Below are 19,631 nucleotides of genomic sequence, written 5' to 3' on the forward strand. Positions count from 1 at the left end.
ATTTGAGCCAAGTCTTACAGGCTCCCAATGTACTTCTAGCCTTCTGCTCCTGCCCCTGGGCCAATGAGTAACCACTGCTAGTTTTCATGAACCAGGAGTATGTTAAAGGAACATGATTCACCAACATGGCCTCAGTCTGAAACCATCAGTCATTTTTTTGGCTGGTTAGCCACTTGCAAAAAAGCGAACATAGACCCCCAGTTAACATCATGTACGAAGGTAAAATCCAAATGGATTAAAGACCTTGATATCAGACCTGATAACATAAGGTATATAGAACAACACATAGGTAAAACACTCCATGACATTGAGACTAAAAGCATCTTCAAGGAAGAAACTGCACTTTCCAAACAAGTGGAAGCAGAGATAAACAGATGGGAATACATTAAGCTAAGAAGCTTCTGCACCACAAAAGAAATAGTGCCCAGGATACAAGAGCCACCTACTATGTGGGAGAAACTATTCATCCAATACCCATCAGATAAGGGGCTAATATCCAAAATTAACAGGGCACTGACAGAACTTTACAAGAAAAAAACATCTAATCCCATCAAAAAATGGGGAGAAGAAATGAACAGACACTTTGATAAAAATAAAATACAAATGGCCAAAAGGCACATGAAAAAATGCTCCTCATCACTAATCATCAGGGAGATGCAAATCAAAACAACGATGAGATACCATCTCACACCACAGAGATTGGCACACATCACAAAGAATGAGAACAATCAGTGCTGGCGGGGATGTGGAGAGAAAGGAACTCTTATCCACTGCTGGTGGGAATGCTGTTTAGTCCAACATCTATGGAAAATGATATGGAGATTCCTCCAAAATCTGGAAATTGAGCTCCTATTCAACCCAGCTATTCCACTCCTAGGGATATACCCTAAGAACACAAGAATACAATACAAAAACCCCTTCCTCACACCTATATTTATTGCAGCACTATTCATAATAGCCAGGCTCTGGAAACAACCAAGATGCCCTTCAACAGACGAATGGCTAAAGAAACTGTGGTACGTATATATAATGGAATATTATGCAGCTCTCAGGAGAGATGAAGTCATGACATTTTCCTATACATGAATGTATATGGAATCTATCATGCTGAGTGAAATAAGTCAGAGGGAGAGAGAGAGTTGCAGAATAGTCTCACTCATCTATGGGTTTTAAGAAAAATAAAAGTCATTTTTGCAACAATCCTTAGAGACAATGAGAGGAGGGCTGGAACTTCCAGCTCTCTTCATGAATCTCACCACAGAGAGTAGTGAGTGCAGTTATAGAAATAACAACACTGAGAACTACCATAATCATGTGAATGAATGAGGGAACTGGAAAGCCTGTCTGGAGTACAGGTGGGGGTGGTTTGGGATGGAGGGAGATTTGGGACATTGGTGGTGGGAATGTTACACTGGTGAAGGGGGGTGTTCTTTACATGACTAAAACCTAATTACAATCATATTTGTAATCAAGATGTTTAAATAAAGAAAAAAATATATTGAAAAAAAGAAAAATTATATTAAAAAAAAGAAAGAAATTATGACCCTCCACTTTGTAGACTTGGAAACGGGCTTTAAGTCCTGGACAGCTCCTTCATCTGTCAGGGGCCACCCTGAGACTTGAACCTAAGACATTCCATGCACACACAAAGCTACCCTTTGCTGTAATCAATCTAACACTGTGACCATTCTAACACTGCCGTCCAGAGTCCCGTCCCAAATGGGAAACTGGAATTAGAAAGCCTTGTCTGGGATGCAGACTGACTCTTGACTAGCTGGTGTGAGTAGCTATTTATTACTTATTTTATATTTTATTTATATTTATATTTTATATTTATTCTTTAAGATATTACTATTTACTCCCTGTGGCTGGCTAGACCACCCTCACAGTGTTCAGTTGAGATGGAAGCTTTCTTTTAAATAGTGGTTCATTCTCCCTTCTGCTCCTAGAGAAAAAATGCCACAGACCTGTGCTATCTAGAATTTTCAACTTTACTGGCCATAAACTTAAGAGAAAGAAAAGCAGTTTTCAGTCTCAGCCATGACTGTATTCCACACAAACAAGCATGTTTCACTCAACTGGATCTCATTTTCGAAGAACACAATCTCACCTATGAACTTGAATGCCAAATCCCAGAGGCTGGTACCCTGACTACAAATCCGTACACACACCTGCCTGTGTCTGGACTTCTTCAATTTAGTTGGTGAGCCTGAAGTCAACTTGGATGGCTTTAAAACTAGACTTCAATTTCGCTGGGGAATGGAAGTCAACATAGATGACCTTAAAACTAAACTAACTAAACTCACTTGTTTATTAGAATCACACTAAGCTCTTCTTCATCAACTAGGATGGGTCTTTAACTCTTCTCATTCATTCATCTATGAGATTTAATGTCCAATTATTTGTGCTCTTCAAAACATTTTATCTTGAGACCAGAGAAGTAGCACAATGATTAAAGCACTTGCCTTGCACCCTGTCAACCATGGTTCAAAACCCTGGCACCACATATGGTCCCCCAAGCAACATTAGGAGTGACCCCTGAGCACAGTGCCAGGAGAAACTCCTGAGCACAGGTGTGGCCCGAAAAAAAAACAAAACAAAATCATCCAACAAACAAAAACAAACAAGATCTCACACCTGGAATCCAAAACTAAGAGTTCCAGGACTAGGTAGCCCCCTCAGGCAAGCTCTGGGGTTCTTGGAATTGAAACCTTCCCATGCCCAGTTCCCAGGGCTGCAACTATGGACACTTCCAAGTACTCAGCTTTCGGTTCCCTCAATTTGTCTTATCCAAAGTAACAAAAGTAGAGAAGGCCCCTGGATTGTATTCAAAGCGTTTTTCAGATTTGCATCACCGTATTTTGGCTTCTAGAAGCTCAAAGAGCTTAGTTTGAGAAAGACGTTATCTTGGCAAGCTGGAGGTTTTGTCAACAAAGAAGAAAAACTTAAGATTTGCCTAATTTCGGGAGGGAGGGGGAGGCAGGTGCACTAGGAAGATGTCAATATCTTCCTCTACAGAGGCGGGATAAGAAGGGCTTCCAGAATAGGCCAGGAGTTTCTAGAAAAGACTAGCTCTGGCAGTGCCTGAAACTAATCAAATGTGTCTCTCTCCCAGCTTTAAGTCAGGCCAGAGCGAAGCTGCTGGGCTCCCTAGGTTCATTCAATGCATCTCTAAAAGAGAAAAATAATTTGGTCCCAGCAAATTAAATCAAACAAAATCCCTGACTATATGTTTGAGATGAAAGTGAAGTCTTGTGAAGCTGGTGAGAATCAACAGCGCAGCACTCAGCTAATGGGTGTGTGTGTGTGAACTGGGGTGGGGGAAACCAGGAAATAAAACTTGTGAGGGTATTAAATACAGTGGATCTGGGAAGCGGTTTGAGTTACATGCAAGTGCGCGTATGAATTTTGAAAGCTCATAATCTAACCCTGTATCTCTTTCTAATCCAGCTTAACACTCTCATTAAAGCAGAGTCGTACAGGGTTTCCCAGCTGCTCACCAGACTTGACTCCTGTTACATTCCTCCTGGTTAACCACTTGGGGCTTTAAAATCGCCAAGAGCAGGAAAAGGCTTTCCCCAAACAGATCTATCATGTCCCAGCACCCATTAAACACAATTCCTCAGAGCTGTAAATGAAAAATAAATAAATGGCAAAACGTCCCATTTATTGTCATTTTTAATTTCTACATTGGGCAATGTGGAGAGAGTTTGAAATAACTGAAACAATTTCCTGCTTGTTTGCTTCTAAGAAATAACAAGAAGTTCTAATTACATTCAAATAGAGAAATCGCCTCTGGTTTACCAGTATTTCACTTCTAAGTTAATAGTATCTTAGAAGTGGTAAGCACCTCTGTCTTATATTTTATAGTCTAATGAGGTGCTAAAATGGTAAAAAAAAATTAGAATATTGTAAATAGCATGTTCAGTCTACTAGTATCCAGAAAAATCCTGCTCCCAAATTACTCTCCCTCGGGGAAGGGAAGAGACCCTGACTCTGGCCTGGCTTCTTCATGAACTTGACACACAGCTGCTCCCTATACCTGTTATCTACACACACACACACACACACACACACACACACAAACCATGCTTAGGAATTTGCTCACCAACTAGTCACCATGACTGAGGATATTCTCTACAGTGCTCTGTTCCCCTGTTGTCTTTACCAGGAATGAAAAGTAAAAACACAAATCCTCTCTCTAGTCAAGAAATCTAAGGTGGGACTGAAGATATAGCACAGTGGGTAGAGTGCTTTCCTTGCATGTGGTAGACCTGGGTTTGAACCCTGGCACCTCCATATGGTATCCCAAGCCCTGCCAAGAGTGATCCATGAGCACAGAATCCTGAGCACTTCGTGGAGTGACCCAAAAACAAACAAAAAGAGTGCGGGGAAGAGGCCAAAAAAAGAGAATACAGTGAGTAGGCCCTTTGTCTTGCTTATGGTTGACACAGGTTCCGTGCCTGGCATCCCATATAACTCCCAGAGCCCACCCAGAGTGTCAGTGTTGATCCCTGAGACCAGGAGTAAGCCCTGAGCACAGTCAGATGTGTCTCCCAAAATAAAGCATAACAAAACAAAAAGAAAGTCAAAGTCAAGGAGAAGGATTGTTCTAGGGCAGGAGAGCCCAAGAGAAAAAACAAAGGAGAGGAAGTACCTAGGGGAAGGAGTGAAGGACAACAGACCTGCAGAAGATATTTTTCTAGATGGCAGATTAGATTTATCTGGGAGTATGGAGTAATTTAGAATTGGGAGGTGCACAGTGGGCTCCTCATTTGTAAAATAGAGTAGAAAGGAATAGAGGAAGACCTAGCCGTAGCTTGAAGAAGAGGCTGCAAGAATGCAGGGCCTATGCTTAGGGTGATTTGTGGACTCTAGCCTTGCCCTACATCTGGGACTCTGAGGGATCACAAACCTGTGTACTTGCCCTCAACACACTGGATGTGGAGGAAAGGATTCTCCCAGCAGGAAGAGTTTCTATAGAGTGAACAGTGAAACTTGTAGGCACTTCATGAAAACCCAAAGAGGCTCAATTCTTAGTGAAAACAGTATTCTTCTCAAATGAAGATTCAACTTCAAAGGATACGAGTATTTCATGTTCTGTGATCCTACCACTCTCACATCACTTACACGCTTTCTAATCAAAATTGAAAAGTAAAAGGGATTTTCAGTAACTATGGCTGTAGCACTTCCTGACATCCCAAAAGCGACTTAGAGTATATGTACTTGAATCCACACAGGAACTGAGATAACAATGAGAGACTGCCACAGAAGATGATTGTCAGCAGGAGTCCACCACAGGAGATGTGGTAGAGTGAGAACCCACAATGGGAGCTGTGATGGAGAGTTGTCTTCACCTGCCCAGGGAACAAAACAGACAATTGCCATATGGCCCAGAAATCCACTTTTGGATATCTATTCCTAAAATCGAAAAACATTCATTCAAAAGGACATGCACATCACTCTTCATTGAAGACTCAGTACAGTAACTAAGAGTTGGAAGCAAACTAGATGTCCAACAACAAATGAGTAGATCATGAAGATGTGATACATACAATGGAAAACTACATAGCTCTAAAGAGTGATGCAATCATGCAGTTTGCTGTAACATGACTAGAACTGGGATATATGATGTTAAATGAAGTAAGCCAGAAGGATAAACTCAGGTTATCACTTATATGTGGTATTTGGAATAACTGCATGAGAGAATGCAATGGTTTGACCCATATATGAGTTGTCTAGAACACTCTTGACCCCAGAGTATAATGGGAAAGAGAGAAATAAAGCAGAGGGGTAGAAAGACAGATGTGAAATAAAAAAAGATAACGGTCAAGGGGACTCAGGTACATTGGTGGTGTTAAGAAAAAACAGAATTAAATGTCCAGACCACAAAGTCAACAACACTAAATAACCAAATTTTAATCCTCACTTTAATAACTGAACTTAAGAAGGTGCCTGTCAAGATGGCAGGCTGTGTTGTCATCTATAAAATTATAGACATTTGTAACTTCACTTTTTACTTTCACCTTTTCTAAGTTAATTAGCACAAGTACCCTTAATTACATTAACTCTGCCCCTCAGGTGATTTATGTTAATTTCTGGTTAATAAAAATGACAAAGAAAGCAGTTCAGTTTTTAGAAGAAGAAACAAGAAGCTCGTCTGGCTTAGCAAAATCCAAGAGGCTGCTTAACTCCCCTGGTCAAAATGTACTTTCTCCTATCTGGTTTCTTGTTAAATGTCTCTGCTGCCTGACCTGTCCATCCCAGGGTCAGCACGAACACACAACCACAGTGAACACTACAGGCTGCAAGCAGCTTGCACCCAGGAAACCAGCAACTCCCATAGAATGACATCCCTGGGTGTGCGACAGATGCACTGAGGTACTGGCGACTCTGCCAACCATAACCCAACCATGTGACGGACCTGTCAACAGCAAGGAGCAGTGAAGAAGCAGACAGATAATAAAAAAGAGCCCAAGAGAGGAGGCGTAGACCAGAACAGCATACAGAACAGCAAGAGAGAACAGCAAAAAGAGAACAGCAAGAAAGCAAGATCCTAGAGCAGGGGTCTCAAACTCAATTTACCTGATGGGCCGCAGGAGGCAAAGTCGGGGTGATCCTTGAGTGCAAAGTCAGTAGTAAGCCTTGAACATTGTGGGGTGTGACCCAAACAACTAAAACAAAACAAAACAAAAAAAGATTCCTCTAGGGCAGGGCCACAAAATGTCGTACGAAGAGCCACAAACGGCCCGCGGGCCGTGAGTTTGAGACCCCTATCCTAGAGGTTGCTCTATACCCTACCCTAGGGCTTTTTATTGTATCTTCTCTCAAGACTCAACTTTTTTCTCAATTTCTTTCCCATGCAATGCCCTTTGCTGCAGATCCATCCATTCCAGGGTCAGCACAACCATGATCACAGTGATTACCACGAACTGCAGGAGGCTGAAAGCAGGCTGCAGGTGGCAGCTGTCACCTCGGAAAACTAACCAGTCAAGAAGTTTCCTACACACTGGGGGTGTGGGGGGGGGATAAGATGGACTCTGGGAATATTGGTGGAGGGAAGTTGACTCTAATGGTGTGATTGTGGCTGAAACATTGTGTGTCTAAAACTTAACTGTAAAGAACTTTATAAATAAAAATGCTTTAACTTAAAAAAATATTCTTTAAAAAATCAGACAATTGTCTGATTCATGGGATGTACCCTCTAGGAAGAAAGGGATGCTGTGACACAAAAGGACCACAGAGAAGGTAGAGAAAGGAAGGAAGGGTAGGGAATGGGTTGTAGTGAGGAGAGGCAGGGAGCATCTCTATGGGAAGATAGAGAAGCTAAAAACATGCAGCTCTCGTTCTCATCCCTGTGGATCTACAGGCAGGATCCCACTGGAGACAGTGAAGGGCTGCCCACAGGGTTAGTTGTAGAATGCGAAGTTCCCTCACAGACCAATGATGTGGTGGGACAGAAAAACTGATGTAGGGAAGAGGCAGCCTGCCCAGGCATCCTTTTGCAGGCTACAGGAACCACAGAGAACAACACTCAGCAGGAGAGTCAAGGAGTGCTGGCTCAGTGAGACCCCATGGAGGTCTGACCTGCCATGGTGGCAGAGGGAGAAGCAGTTATTCCAGGCAACCTGTGGTGCCAAAAGATGAAGGAATCAACACAAACCCACACACCTCAAACTGAGATGCACCTAACTGGAAGCCTAGAAGCCACCTAGAAGCCACCCCCAGACGCACTCCAACCATAAGTTCATGGCCTGGAAGGGAGAACTTTCTGACCTCAGCAGCCATTGAGATTCAGGGGCTGCAACTTTGAGCCACACTCCTACCTTCAGTTTCATAGCATAAGAAAAGTAATGTGGGCTGGAGGAGCAATAGGACAGTAGGAAGGGTGTTTGTTTGCCTTATATTGGCTGACCTGGGTTCAATCTCTGGCATTTTATATGGTCTCCTGAGCATTGCCAGGAGTGAGTCTTAAGTGCAGAGCCAGGAGTGCAGAGCCAGGAGTGCAAAGCCAGGAGTAAGCCTGAGCCTTGCCAGATATGGCCCAGAAATAAAAGCAAAAGCAATAACAAACAAACAAAAAATATAATGGCTGGGATAAGTTTAGAAGTCTCTTTTCGGGCCCGGAGAGATAGCACAGCGGCGTTTGCCTTGCAAGCAGCCGATCCAGGACCAAAGGTGATTGGTTCGAATCCCAGTGTCCCATATGGTCCCCCGTGCCTGCCAGGAGCTATTTCTGAGCTGACAGCCAGGAGTAACCCCTGACCACCGCCGGGTGTGACCCAAAAACCAAAAAAAAAAAAAGTCACTTTTCTTTTTGTCTGCTAGAAGGTTCTCAGTCTAACTGACAAATATAGGACGTGAGGTTTTTCACTGCTTCTCTACTTGCACACGGTTAGGCCGGAGCAGTGGCACAAGCAGTAAGGCATCTGCCTTGCCCACGTTTGCCTAGGATGTACCGTGGTTCGAGCCCCCAGCATCCCATATAATCCCCCAAGCCAGGAGCAATTTCTAATCGCATAGCTAGGAGTAACCCTGAGTGTCACTGAGTGTGGCCCCCAAACCAAAAATAAACAAAAAACGAACAAACAAAATCTCTCAAGGTTGAGTCCAATTAGAGCTGCCCACACCTTCAAAGATGGCATATGGGTGTGCCATCCAAGTATTGGCCCCTCTCTATGAACATGGTGCTAATATGGCTCTGCTGGAAGAGTGGGGAGATGGAGTTGGAGGTTTTTTTTTTTTTTCAATCTAGCAGAAGAATGATGTATACAATCCTTGAGTATCTCTTGACCCTGTGTGAGCAATTATCAGGTTGAGACTTGAGATATCAATTGCTCTCAGAAAACTGATTTTCTGTTTACAGCAAAGGGGCTGATTTAACACCTTGATCTTAAGTTTAAAGCCTGTGGCCTCCAGTAGCCATACACTAATTAGTAACAGTCACAGATCTCCAAGATAAAGGTTGCAGGTATCTAGATATGCACACACATGCATACTCGTGTGCTCTCTCTCTCTCTCTCTCTCTCTCTCTCTCTCTCTCTCTCTCTCTCACACACACACACACACACACACACACACATGTCAGAAAAGTCTCAAGGCAGGCAGAGAAAAGAGGTGTGAACCCCTAGAAGATCTGAGACATTCTTCTGCTCTAAGAAAAATAAACTCAGTAACAATATCAAAGTTAAACCAGCATGTATATCTGTCTTATTTGGACTTGGTCCATAGTTCTATTAAACTACTCCTCTCATTTTCTCGGGTAATAATTATAAGGTTAACCTTTCCAGTAAAATAAAATTGGTCCTCTTCTCTCTGCAGATAGGCTAACAAAGCAGGTTATGGCAAGTACCCCCAAAGCTGATCTTAGCGGTCTGGGGTACCACCAGGTGGAAGAATGTTCTTATCCAAGCTCTTAAACTAATTATCTGAGAATGAGTCCCTTGGGAAGGTGAAGCAGAGAACCTTCTCTCTAGGCCTCTGTTTCCATTTAGTGAAAAAGGATACTTAACTCTATTTAACAAATAGACATGCATAGATGGAGTAGTACAAACATTTTGCAGGATGAACTAGTAATTTGTTTACATCTGTCCTCTGGAGAGTTTCTAATATGACCCTCTCTGCCATTGGTCAGGATTTCTAGCAACAAGGCAATGCAAGGTCTAAAAACATCCTCATTGCAATGGAGAAGAGACAAGACCAGAATCACCCCCAGTGACTCAGTAGGATGCAGCCACCACAAAAAACTTCCCTTAGGTTTTTGTTTTGTTTTGGGACCATACCTGAGAGTGCTCAGAGCTTATTCCTGCCTCTTCACTCAAGAATCACTCTTTACAGTGCTTGGGGATTCTATGGGATGCCAGAGGTCAAACCTGGTCAGCCACATGCACCTTGATCTCAAGTTTAAAGTCTGTGGCCTCCAGTAGCCAGACAAGAGCATTATCCACTGTACTATCACTCCCATTGCCTTAGTTTTGACTGAGGTTCTGGTCAGCAAAGCAGGGTCATACAGCCTATAACTAAGACATGATTTTCTTCTTATGGAAAAAACGTCAACAAAACATTAAAGTTACTTAATAAATGGACAGATTACTATCTGTCTTATTTATTTACTTGTGGTAGAGGGACACCCCCAGTGGTGCCAGGGTTCAACCCTGGGCTTTCTGCATGTGGAGCCCTTTGAGCTATCTCCTCAGCCCCATTGTCTCTATAATACTATTTCCAACTTCCATGTTAGGTGCTGGGTTTCAGGGCTCAAGTCTCACAAACTGCAGGGGGTCAGGGTCATGAGCCTTCTGATCTGGGGCTCTGGGAGGTGGGGCTCTGGGAGGCAAAGGAAAGGCAGGTCCCTCCTCTTGCCAGCTCTTGGCACTTTGCAACTTTCTGGCAAGCAACTCCTCTGTGGTTCTACCTCCCATGTGGAAGCTGCTCCCTCTGTGGTCCCAGATCCTACTGGGTGGCTCTGAACCCCCACCCGCTCCTCCCTTTGATCTTCTAATCCCACAAGGAACACCCGCACATTCCTGTTTTTGCTCATGTCAGAATTGCCTCGCGATGCCTTCAAGCTCTCAAACCTTTTCCCACCATGGAACCTCTTGGTCAGAGATCCCATCCCCGGGCTCTGAGTACCAGAGAATACAAGGAAGGTTGAGTAGCTGAGACCCCAGGAACTACACTTACCTGACTCATTCCCATCTACAACCAAGGAAAGGCTCTCAAATAGTTCATTGATGCAACCACTGAGAATTGTTTGCTTTTGGTGTGTCCCAGAACGGAACAATACCGGAAGGAGAATTCAAGCTCAGAGCAGGCTCTTCAGTCATGTCACCATCCCATACTCCTGAGAACCCCTGTGTCTGAAGCCAACACACTTAACAGGTCAGGTCAGCCTTTTAAGTTCCATCCCAGAAGGGCATGGAAGTGGGTTCTAGAATTGGACAGGGAATTGGCCAACCTAAGTGCCTCTGTTAGCACTCAAAGACAAAAACTCTCTTCTAATTCTGATTTGGGATTGGGGAATGTTTATATAGAATGTCTTAGCCAGGCAGTAGAAACATGCATGTCCTGGTGCCATGGATTTGGAGGCTGGACTCTTCTTAGTAGGTTTGTATCAAAGACCAGACAGGGAGGATGAGGGCAACTTACCGATGTCAAGGACCCTCTGTTTAGCCGTGTGCTGTCGGGAGTGCCAGTACTTCCAGTATTTCAGCTGCTCGTCTCGGTTTTTGTCTTCGCTAAAGACCACCATCACCACGCTCTGCAGGGGAGAATCCGGGTGTCTGACTCCCAGGCAACATACCACTTGCTGCCTCAATCTCCAGTTTGGGGAGTCAGACCCAACAAGGAAAGGGGTGTGATCTATGACATTTCTCTTCTTGCTCTGGAAAAAACCTGATAAATTCAGATGTGTGGTTCTTGTTGTATAATAGGTCAAGTGAACTGATGATTGGGAGCTGAGGTCAGATTAGATAAAGCAAAGAAGTTCAACTTCTTTGATGACTCGCCTAATCCACTCACTCTCACCAAATTGATCATTTTGTGAGGTGAGTGAAAATGCCCAGACAAGCACATGTTTGAAATTCGGATGCCTTCAACATCAAATTTCGAGCACTATTTGTAAAAAGCAAACAAATGTTTCCGGCTTGATAAGAGCCCTCTGCTAACATAATTGACAATGCAAGAAAAACTAAAACGAATGAATTTCTATTAATGAACAGGGGTCTAAGTTACTGCTATTCCATAGGCTAAAAGATACTAAAGCTACTGATTTTTAAAAATATGTGGTTATCCTTTTTTTTTATGGGCTTGTAAAAAAAAATGCTTAATGTTACAAAAAAATGATGCTATAGAAATAAGATTCTCAAGCTCCTTTCAGATCTAAAGTAGAAACAGCTCCATTGAACTAAAGAGACAGTAAGTCACTGTCACTTCCAAGCTGAAGAAGATACCAAAAAACAAACCAATCAACCAATAGTCCTCACAAAATTCTTTTAGGTACAGGAATCCAGATATCCTCATTATATCCAAATACTTTTTGGATAAAGCCACAGATGCTCATTCTTTACTAACATCTCCTTTGTAACACTTATTTTATTATTTATAATTATTCCAAAGATAGTAGTGTCTTCTTATTGACATCACTGGCTTACTCCCAGTGCCTTTGGAAATAGTCACTGCACCAGAAAGCAGATATGTGTTAGAAAAACTAGGGCAGACATATATGTCTATATGACTCAAGCCTGTTGTTAGAACAAGTTGAGCCTTCTGGTGCTGGATTCCTCAGGTTCATAGCAGTATGAACTTCAAAGGCAGAGAAATACATGGCTAGAATGAACCACGGGCCAAGCTAGTAGAACCCTGAGTTCTATTCCCTATTCATCTATTCCCTCATTTCCTTCCCACTTCCTCAAATCTACATGCTGAAGTTTACAGCCTTGCCCCTGGTATTTTTTGGTCTGTTTGAAAAAAAAAAAAAAGATCACACACACACACAAAAACAACACTACCACTAGCAAATGATTAAGTTAGCATCATGGTTCTTGTGATTTCTGTAGTACTCAAGTAAAAGACGGTTTGAAACTGCAATTACCAGGCCCAGGTGGTGGTCACAGAGTCTGGCCCAGCTCTCAGACGAATTCAGATCAGCTCCTGGTTCCTCCCTCTTTCCTCATGCAGCCTGCTCCCCCAGCGCTGAAGGGTAAAAGGGCATCCTCTGAGAGGGGCTAGTGTGTGACAGAGGCCTCCTTGTTTCCAGCAAAATAGGACAGGAGGAAAGGAACTCTCCATTTTAAGTCATTTCCATGTCTTTAATGAAATAGAAGAGTCTCTGCACTCAAAATTGTAGAAGACGAACTTGAGTATTATCCATCCACCATCTTTTCAGGTGGCATTAATGGCCTTGTTAAATGGGTATGTCTGACATGAGGATATAAGATTTATAAGCTTGGCAGAGGAGAAGTAGTACCTACTCCCAGAAATGCTTGGGAACCACTTCTGGCCAGTGCCTGGGGTGGGGTGGGGCATGCAGTGTGGAGACCAAACCTGGGGCTTCCACATGCAGAGTATATATTTCAACTCTTATCCCCATCTCCCCAACTCCAATTTTTTAAAAGTAAAATGTCTCCGTTCCATGATTTCCCCTTCTGGGGTATAGAGGATAAGTTCTAACAGGCGATCTGAAGAAGAAGCCAGGCTAGAATTCCTCTACCTTTCTGCCCTCCCTGCTGTCCAACTTGGTGCATCATTGAAGCTAATAAAAGATTAAAGAGCTTGAGTATCTGGGGCATAACCAGGCTTTCAGAACATTTCAATGATGCAACCCTGACATATTAAAATGCCAACATTTCTTACTTGTAACATTATAAACATAGTAAAGCTAGAAGGTCCAAAGAAAGGCTTTGTGGCAAAAAAAAAAAAAAAAAAAAAGTGCCTAACCTATAACCATGAGTTTGACTCCAAACCCCACCTATGTGCACCAAATACCATCCAGCAGCTTTGCTGTTTAAAACTGCCAACAGTATGCATTCTCCAGCACACAACCAGGTGTGTATGAGCACTGTGACTGGAGCAGTATGACAACCACACACTGGAGAATGACCCCAAGCAAGTACATGTGTGAGCACCACGCATGAGCACACAACCACCTGCAAATAGGACACACATACCACAATGCAAATGTGTGGCTGGCAGCAAGTGCCACAAGAAAATCTTCAAGCATCACAAGCAAATGTGTGTGACTCCCAGTCATCACAAGAGGGGGGAAAATGGGCTGGAGTGGGAAAGAAAACTAGGCCTTCTTGTTCCATAGGTTTGCTCATTGGTTCCCCGTGAGTTACCAGACACGGTGCTTTGCCATAGTCTGGCACATAAAAGACACTCAATTGCTTTTTCATGTCTCTTGTGAGGAAAAGGAAAAGAACAGCAGCCCTCTGCCAGAGCATATCCACAGGGCCGAGAAACAAAGCTGCAGACATATAGCTTATCAAATTCCTCCTCTCTTTCTCTTTCTCTCTCCCACCCTCACTCCCTCACTCTCCCCTTCCTTTTAGGTTTGTAGGCTATTACTGGTGGTGCTCAGGGAACATTCCTAGTGGGCTCAAGGGACCAGATGTGGTGCTGGGAGTCCAACTCGGGTCAACTGTGTGCAAGGCAAAATGCCCACCTGCCTGCTGGACTACACTCCAGCTCCTCACCAAACTCCTTTCTACTGTAGCACCCTCAGCTCTGGATGAGCATCGGCACCTTATCCTACCCTCATTCCCATAGGCCCTGCCTCCCACAGCTGGGAGTGTTGGTAGGAAGTGAGCTGGATGAAGGCTTGAGGCTGGCTCTACCTCACCTTTCTCATCAAAACAGAACCGGAATGAGCAGTTGATTGGGTGCTGGACTCTGTGAGCTCTGAAAAGGTAAGCAGGCCAGCCAGCACCAGACACTCTGACTTCTTCTTTCTGGGGAACCTAGAAATGGCCAACTCGGGCTGTGTGATACCCAAGCCTCAGCAGCCCCTCTTAGAGTATCTAGAAGCTCTGAAGGGGCAGCAATGGGTCAAAGGAGGTGGGGTGGGCACCATGCTACAGCTGTGTAAATCATTTTCCCAAGTCCTGTCTTCTCTCTGCAGTGCTAATTTTTCTCTGCAGCAGAGAGGGATTATCAGTCTCCTCCCTTCTTGGCACAAGCAAGCATGTTTGAAGCTGGCAGGCCGCCAGGGCAGTTGTTTCCCACAAACGGGACTCACACGTGTAAATGTGAGAATTCCTCTGCGTCCCTCCCAAAGAGATCTCAACATGCCTAAGCACTGACTCCTCAAATACTAGTGGCCAAAAGAAACCGTAAAGTGAGGGGCACAGAAAAACCACTGTGTCATTTATGGAAGACAACTGGAAGCCTTCCCCCACCTCCAGCAAACCAGACCCCAAATACTAGTTGAACGTCTAAGTTCAACAGAACCAAAACAAAGACACCATCAAGTAGGGCATGAAGACTGGAGCTGGGAAAATTCCTCTGGCACAATCAGAATGCGTGTTCCAACCATGGCCCTTCCCTGGGGTTTATTCGTTACTGATTAAAATGATAAGCTCTGCACCAATAAGTTCTCGGGCTACGATTCTGGCACACGTGTTCTAGAATGATTTATCTGGAATGTTTTCCCAGCCTTCCCATGGGGCTAGGAGGGAGAAGGCGGGGAATAGAAGTTGTTGCATCCTTTGGCACACACTCCCTCTTTCTGTGCTTAATTGAGAAGCAAAGCCCCCTACCCGGACTTTGCTGATGGGGTGTCGAAAACACTTGTTGTCCCCCGTCTCGCTGAGCGTTATGGCATAGAACTGGCCTTTGTTGAGGTAGGTCATGGGGCCCTCGCCCTGCTTCTGCCGGAGAGACTTGGTGGCTTCCAGGGTATACTGAAATGTATCACTGTGAAAAGAGAACACAACTGGTCAAACTCACTCAAGCATGTTCAACTGTCTGCCTTCCCAATCAATTGCCCATCAGAAGCCTCTTGTGTGAATGTTAACCAATATTTGCTCAGTTTCAGAGACAAAACACAGCCTACCATCCCAAGGATGAGACCAGACCAAAGGTCATTGCTAGCCCAACGAATACAGTATTTATAATAGTGGCCCATAAACCAGATGGCTGGGAAGAGGAGAAAGTCCAGGGAGCATCCAACCAATGGCAAGGCAGGGCCAGGGGTAATTGCTAGGTCTGTGCTGCTGAGCTGCAAGGCTCAATGCTTAAGCATTGATAGGATGTGCCGCTCTTGTCTTAGCAATCAGCCAGATGCAGCATGCTCTCATTTGAATTATTTGTAAATCTAACCTTCTTTCTGTCCTACCACCATGTTCCAAGTAGCTGTGCCTCCTTCTAACAACAGATTAAGAAGCTAAAAATTTAGCTTCTTAATCTAGAAGAATTTAGACAGATTTAGAAAGCTTTCTACAAATAGTGGAGCAGTGCAGTTAGTGTAGAGAAAGGACCACTATTACAATGATAGTTTGAACTGATCACTCTGAACAATAACTTAGTGTTGAAAGATATAAAGTAATATGCATGGTACACCTTCTTTAACAATAGTGCAAAACACAGTGTCTAAAGGGAAAAAAAAGATGAGAGAGAGAGAGGAGAGAGAGAGAGAGAGAGAGAGAGAGAGAGAGAGAGAGAGAGAGAGAGAGAGAGAGAAGAAGAGTCAAAAATGCCTGCCCCACGGGTAGGAGGGGAGTAATGTGGTGGGTGGGAAGGAAACTGGGACTTATTTTTTTTTATTTTTATTTTTATTTTTTTGTTTTTTTGGGGCCACACTCATTTGCTGCTCAGGGGTTACTCCTGGCTAAGCGCTCAGAAATGGCCCCTGGCTTGGGGGGATCATATGGGACGCTGGGGGATCGAACCGCGGTCCTTCTTTGGCTAGCACTTGCAAGGCAGACACCTTACCTCTAGCACCACCTCACTGGCCCCAAAACTGGGACATTTCTTTTTTTTTGGGGGGGGGGATGTTCACAGATAAAGGGTGATGTACATTATAAGACTGAAACCCAATCATGAACAACTTTGTAATCACGGTGTTTAAATAAAAGACAATAAAGAAGCTAAAATAAACTAAGGCAAAATGCTTCAAAATATAAATATTTTGATTGCAAACACTGGTTACTAAAAGTTCAGATCCTAATGGGAAATATGGATTTTTGTTGCTGTTGCTGCTGTGTTTTGTGGGGTTTTTAGTTTGTGGGGTTTTTTGTTTTGTTTTGTTTTGTTTTGTTTTTTCATAAGGCTATAGAAGAACTTGTAACAGGCTAAGTTGTTCTAAAGCAGGGCATTACAGTTAAATGATGCTCTGGAGAAATGCAATTAAATTCCCAGCTCATCTTGTAAGTTTTGCTGGAACCCAACTCTATCCTTTCACTTATTTTATTTTGTATTTGTTTGTGTGTTTGTTTGTTTGGGTACCACACCTACTGGTGCTCAGGGCTTAATTCTGGCTCTGCATTCAGGGTTCACTCCTAGTGGTGCTGGAGGCAAGAGAAAATTACATACGCTGCTGAAGAGGGAATCCAGGTAGGCCACATATAGCAAAAGCACTATTCCCGCTGTCCTATCATTTTGACCTTCTTTTTTTTTCACCTGGTAATGCTCAGGGGTTACTCCTGGCTATGCGCTCAGAAATTGCTCCTGGCTGTGGGGACCAAATGGGACACCGGGGGATAGAACCGCGGTCTGTCCTAGGCTAGCGCAGGCAAGGCAGGCACCTTGCCTCTAGCGCCACCACGCCGGCCCCTCATTTTGACCTTCTATTCGTTCATTTATGACTTGTCTTCAGTTGCTTTGGCTATTCTTTCTCTAAACCTGCTGGTATGAGTAGTTGAGGCAGATGCTCTAGTGTTTTAAATCTAATGTCCTAGATGAAGGAACTTGCCTTGCACAAGCTGACCCAGGTTGAATCGCAGACACCTTAGATGGTTTCCCCAAACTGCCAGGAGTGATCCTCGAGCATAAGCCAGGAATATGTCATGAGCACCATGGGGTGTGGCCCCAAAATCAAGAAAGTAGCAATAATGATGATGATGATAACAATAATAATAATATAAAATAAAAGACTTACAATCTTGCTCATTACAGAAAAATATGGGATTTTGATCTAAATAATTTGAGACATTTTTATGATTTATTTTTCAAATAAAAAAAACAGGATGTTTTCTCCCAGTATGAAGAATATAGCAATTGTTCAGAAGGCATATTAGGCATAACCTTTAGGTCATTTTTAAGCACATTATTTCAGAAATATTTATTTCTCTAGGAGTATATCACTGCAAAGTAATATGCAGTATGGTTCAATAACAAATGCTTTGAGTATTTTCTGAACCATCACGATTTCTTTATTGAGTTTATCTATGGTTTAGCTTATTAATATGCTAGTCTTAGGAAGACTGGTGCAAATATGACTTTTAAAATTTCCATCTTAAACTGGCCTATTTGCAAGATTATGAATGAACCTTGTTTTCTAGCTTAGATAATTTTGCAGTGCTAAATTAAAAAACTCCATAGTAAGAACAAATTGGGAGGATGAAATAGCAATTCTCTTGTTAAAAATCTGAGACTTAAGCTGGTAAAGGAAGCAAATTTTAGAATATATGTGAGAGAACCAGTGAGAAATAAATCATTCAAGACAGAACCAATTCCACTGTCATTTTGCCTGCAAAAAGCAATTTCAATATAGCTAGTGAGTCATAAAATTTTAGATCTGGACAAGATATGAGGAATAGCCTAGACCAGTCACTTACAACTTGTCTGGGATGCAGAAAGATGGTAAAACATGAAAAAAAAATGTATCAAGTATCTTCCCTGGGGAGAAAAAAAAAGGGCACATATAAACAGCAATGATTTTGCATATAATTCAGGAGGTTTGCATCCCACAGCCTGTCCATAAAATGACTAAGGCCGAACTTCTTCTTCACAGCCAAGTGAAGACAGAAATAGGCCCAAATTCACTGGGCAATGTTAGCAGCAAAAATAATTTAATCAAGTCAAAAATGGCAGAGCCACCTCTACATTTCCCCAACCTATCCATCCCACTTTGTCATCCCACAATCAAATTCTGACTGGCTGAATCTGGGGGTACTAACAGAGGACACCAAGATGAGAACAGGACCTTGCAGGATGAGAAGGCCTTCAATGGGGGAAGAAACAGAGCAAGAACTAGACAAGGGCCAAACGAAACAGGAAACAGTAAAAAAGCTCAAGAGAAAAGAGGGCCAGCACATAGTAGGGCCTGATTACCTTCAAAAAATTTGTGTTTAATTTTGTCTAAAATGGCATGATCCCTGGTAAATTTTATATATAGAAAATAAATTCATTTCTTGTTATTCTTGCCTGTTTTCAACTCACAAGCAAGGTTTTAGAACACCTGGTCTCCTTCTTAGAATGTGCTTAATCTTCCCTTTTCCCTTGTAAAACACTTGCTAGTAACCCTTTAAGCTTCTTTTTAATTTTCTATGATGCTTTGTGTGCCCTCTCTTACCCACTCCCAATCTCACACACACACACACACACACACACACACACACACACACACACACACACACACACACATACACCTAAACATCCATATTCTCAGTTTTCAAGGCTCATCACTTATTAAATATACTGCAAAGTGTCTGCTACTCTGTAAGCCCCTTGTATTAAATCTTCCCCTTGGATTTCAGGCACGTAAGATACACTTTGCTATATTTCAGAGTCTTTTTCAACAGTAGGTAAATAATGTCCTGATTCCTGATCCTAAAATGAGTATCACTGAATGTCTAAAGGTGCTTTTGATATTATTCCCAATTCCTGTTGTTGCATCCTATTACAATTGTGGTGGTACACAGGACCACAAGACATGGTAGGGAATGCTGGCATCTTGGGAAGTGCCAAGTGGAATGGAAATGAAAAGTTAAGTGTTGTGCAAGGATACTAGTTACATTGCAATCATTTAAGAGAATATGAATGTAGCTGGACAGAACATGTCAGATGAGATCAAATATTTGGTACTTGAATGGCCATAAAAAAGAAACAATAAAACAGGCAAAACCACCTGTACTATTAGTGGCTGGAAGGAGACTGATAACATCCTCCACAAGAGAAAATAAAAGTAGAAACCA

The 19,631-nt window shown here is 42.9% G+C and overlaps 1 protein-coding gene across 1 annotated transcript in view; it reads right to left on the reverse strand.

Annotated features, from left to right (window-relative positions):
- The window catches only part of GRHL2 (grainyhead like transcription factor 2), a 168,857-nt gene that overhangs the window by 61,677 nt on the left and 87,549 nt on the right, over positions 1 to 19,631 (reverse strand). The window contains exons 6-7 of the mRNA XM_049773882.1: positions 15,255 to 15,411; positions 11,146 to 11,257 (exon numbers count right to left, since the gene is read on the reverse strand). Coding sequence (XP_049629839.1) covers positions 11,146 to 11,257; positions 15,255 to 15,411 — 269 coding nt within the window. The remainder of the gene's footprint in view (positions 1 to 11,145; positions 11,258 to 15,254; positions 15,412 to 19,631) is intronic.

The sequence above is a fragment of the Suncus etruscus genome, chromosome 5 (assembly GCF_024139225.1).
Source record: "Suncus etruscus isolate mSunEtr1 chromosome 5, mSunEtr1.pri.cur, whole genome shotgun sequence".
In the NCBI taxonomy this organism is placed as follows: Eukaryota; Metazoa; Chordata; class Mammalia; order Eulipotyphla; family Soricidae; genus Suncus; species Suncus etruscus.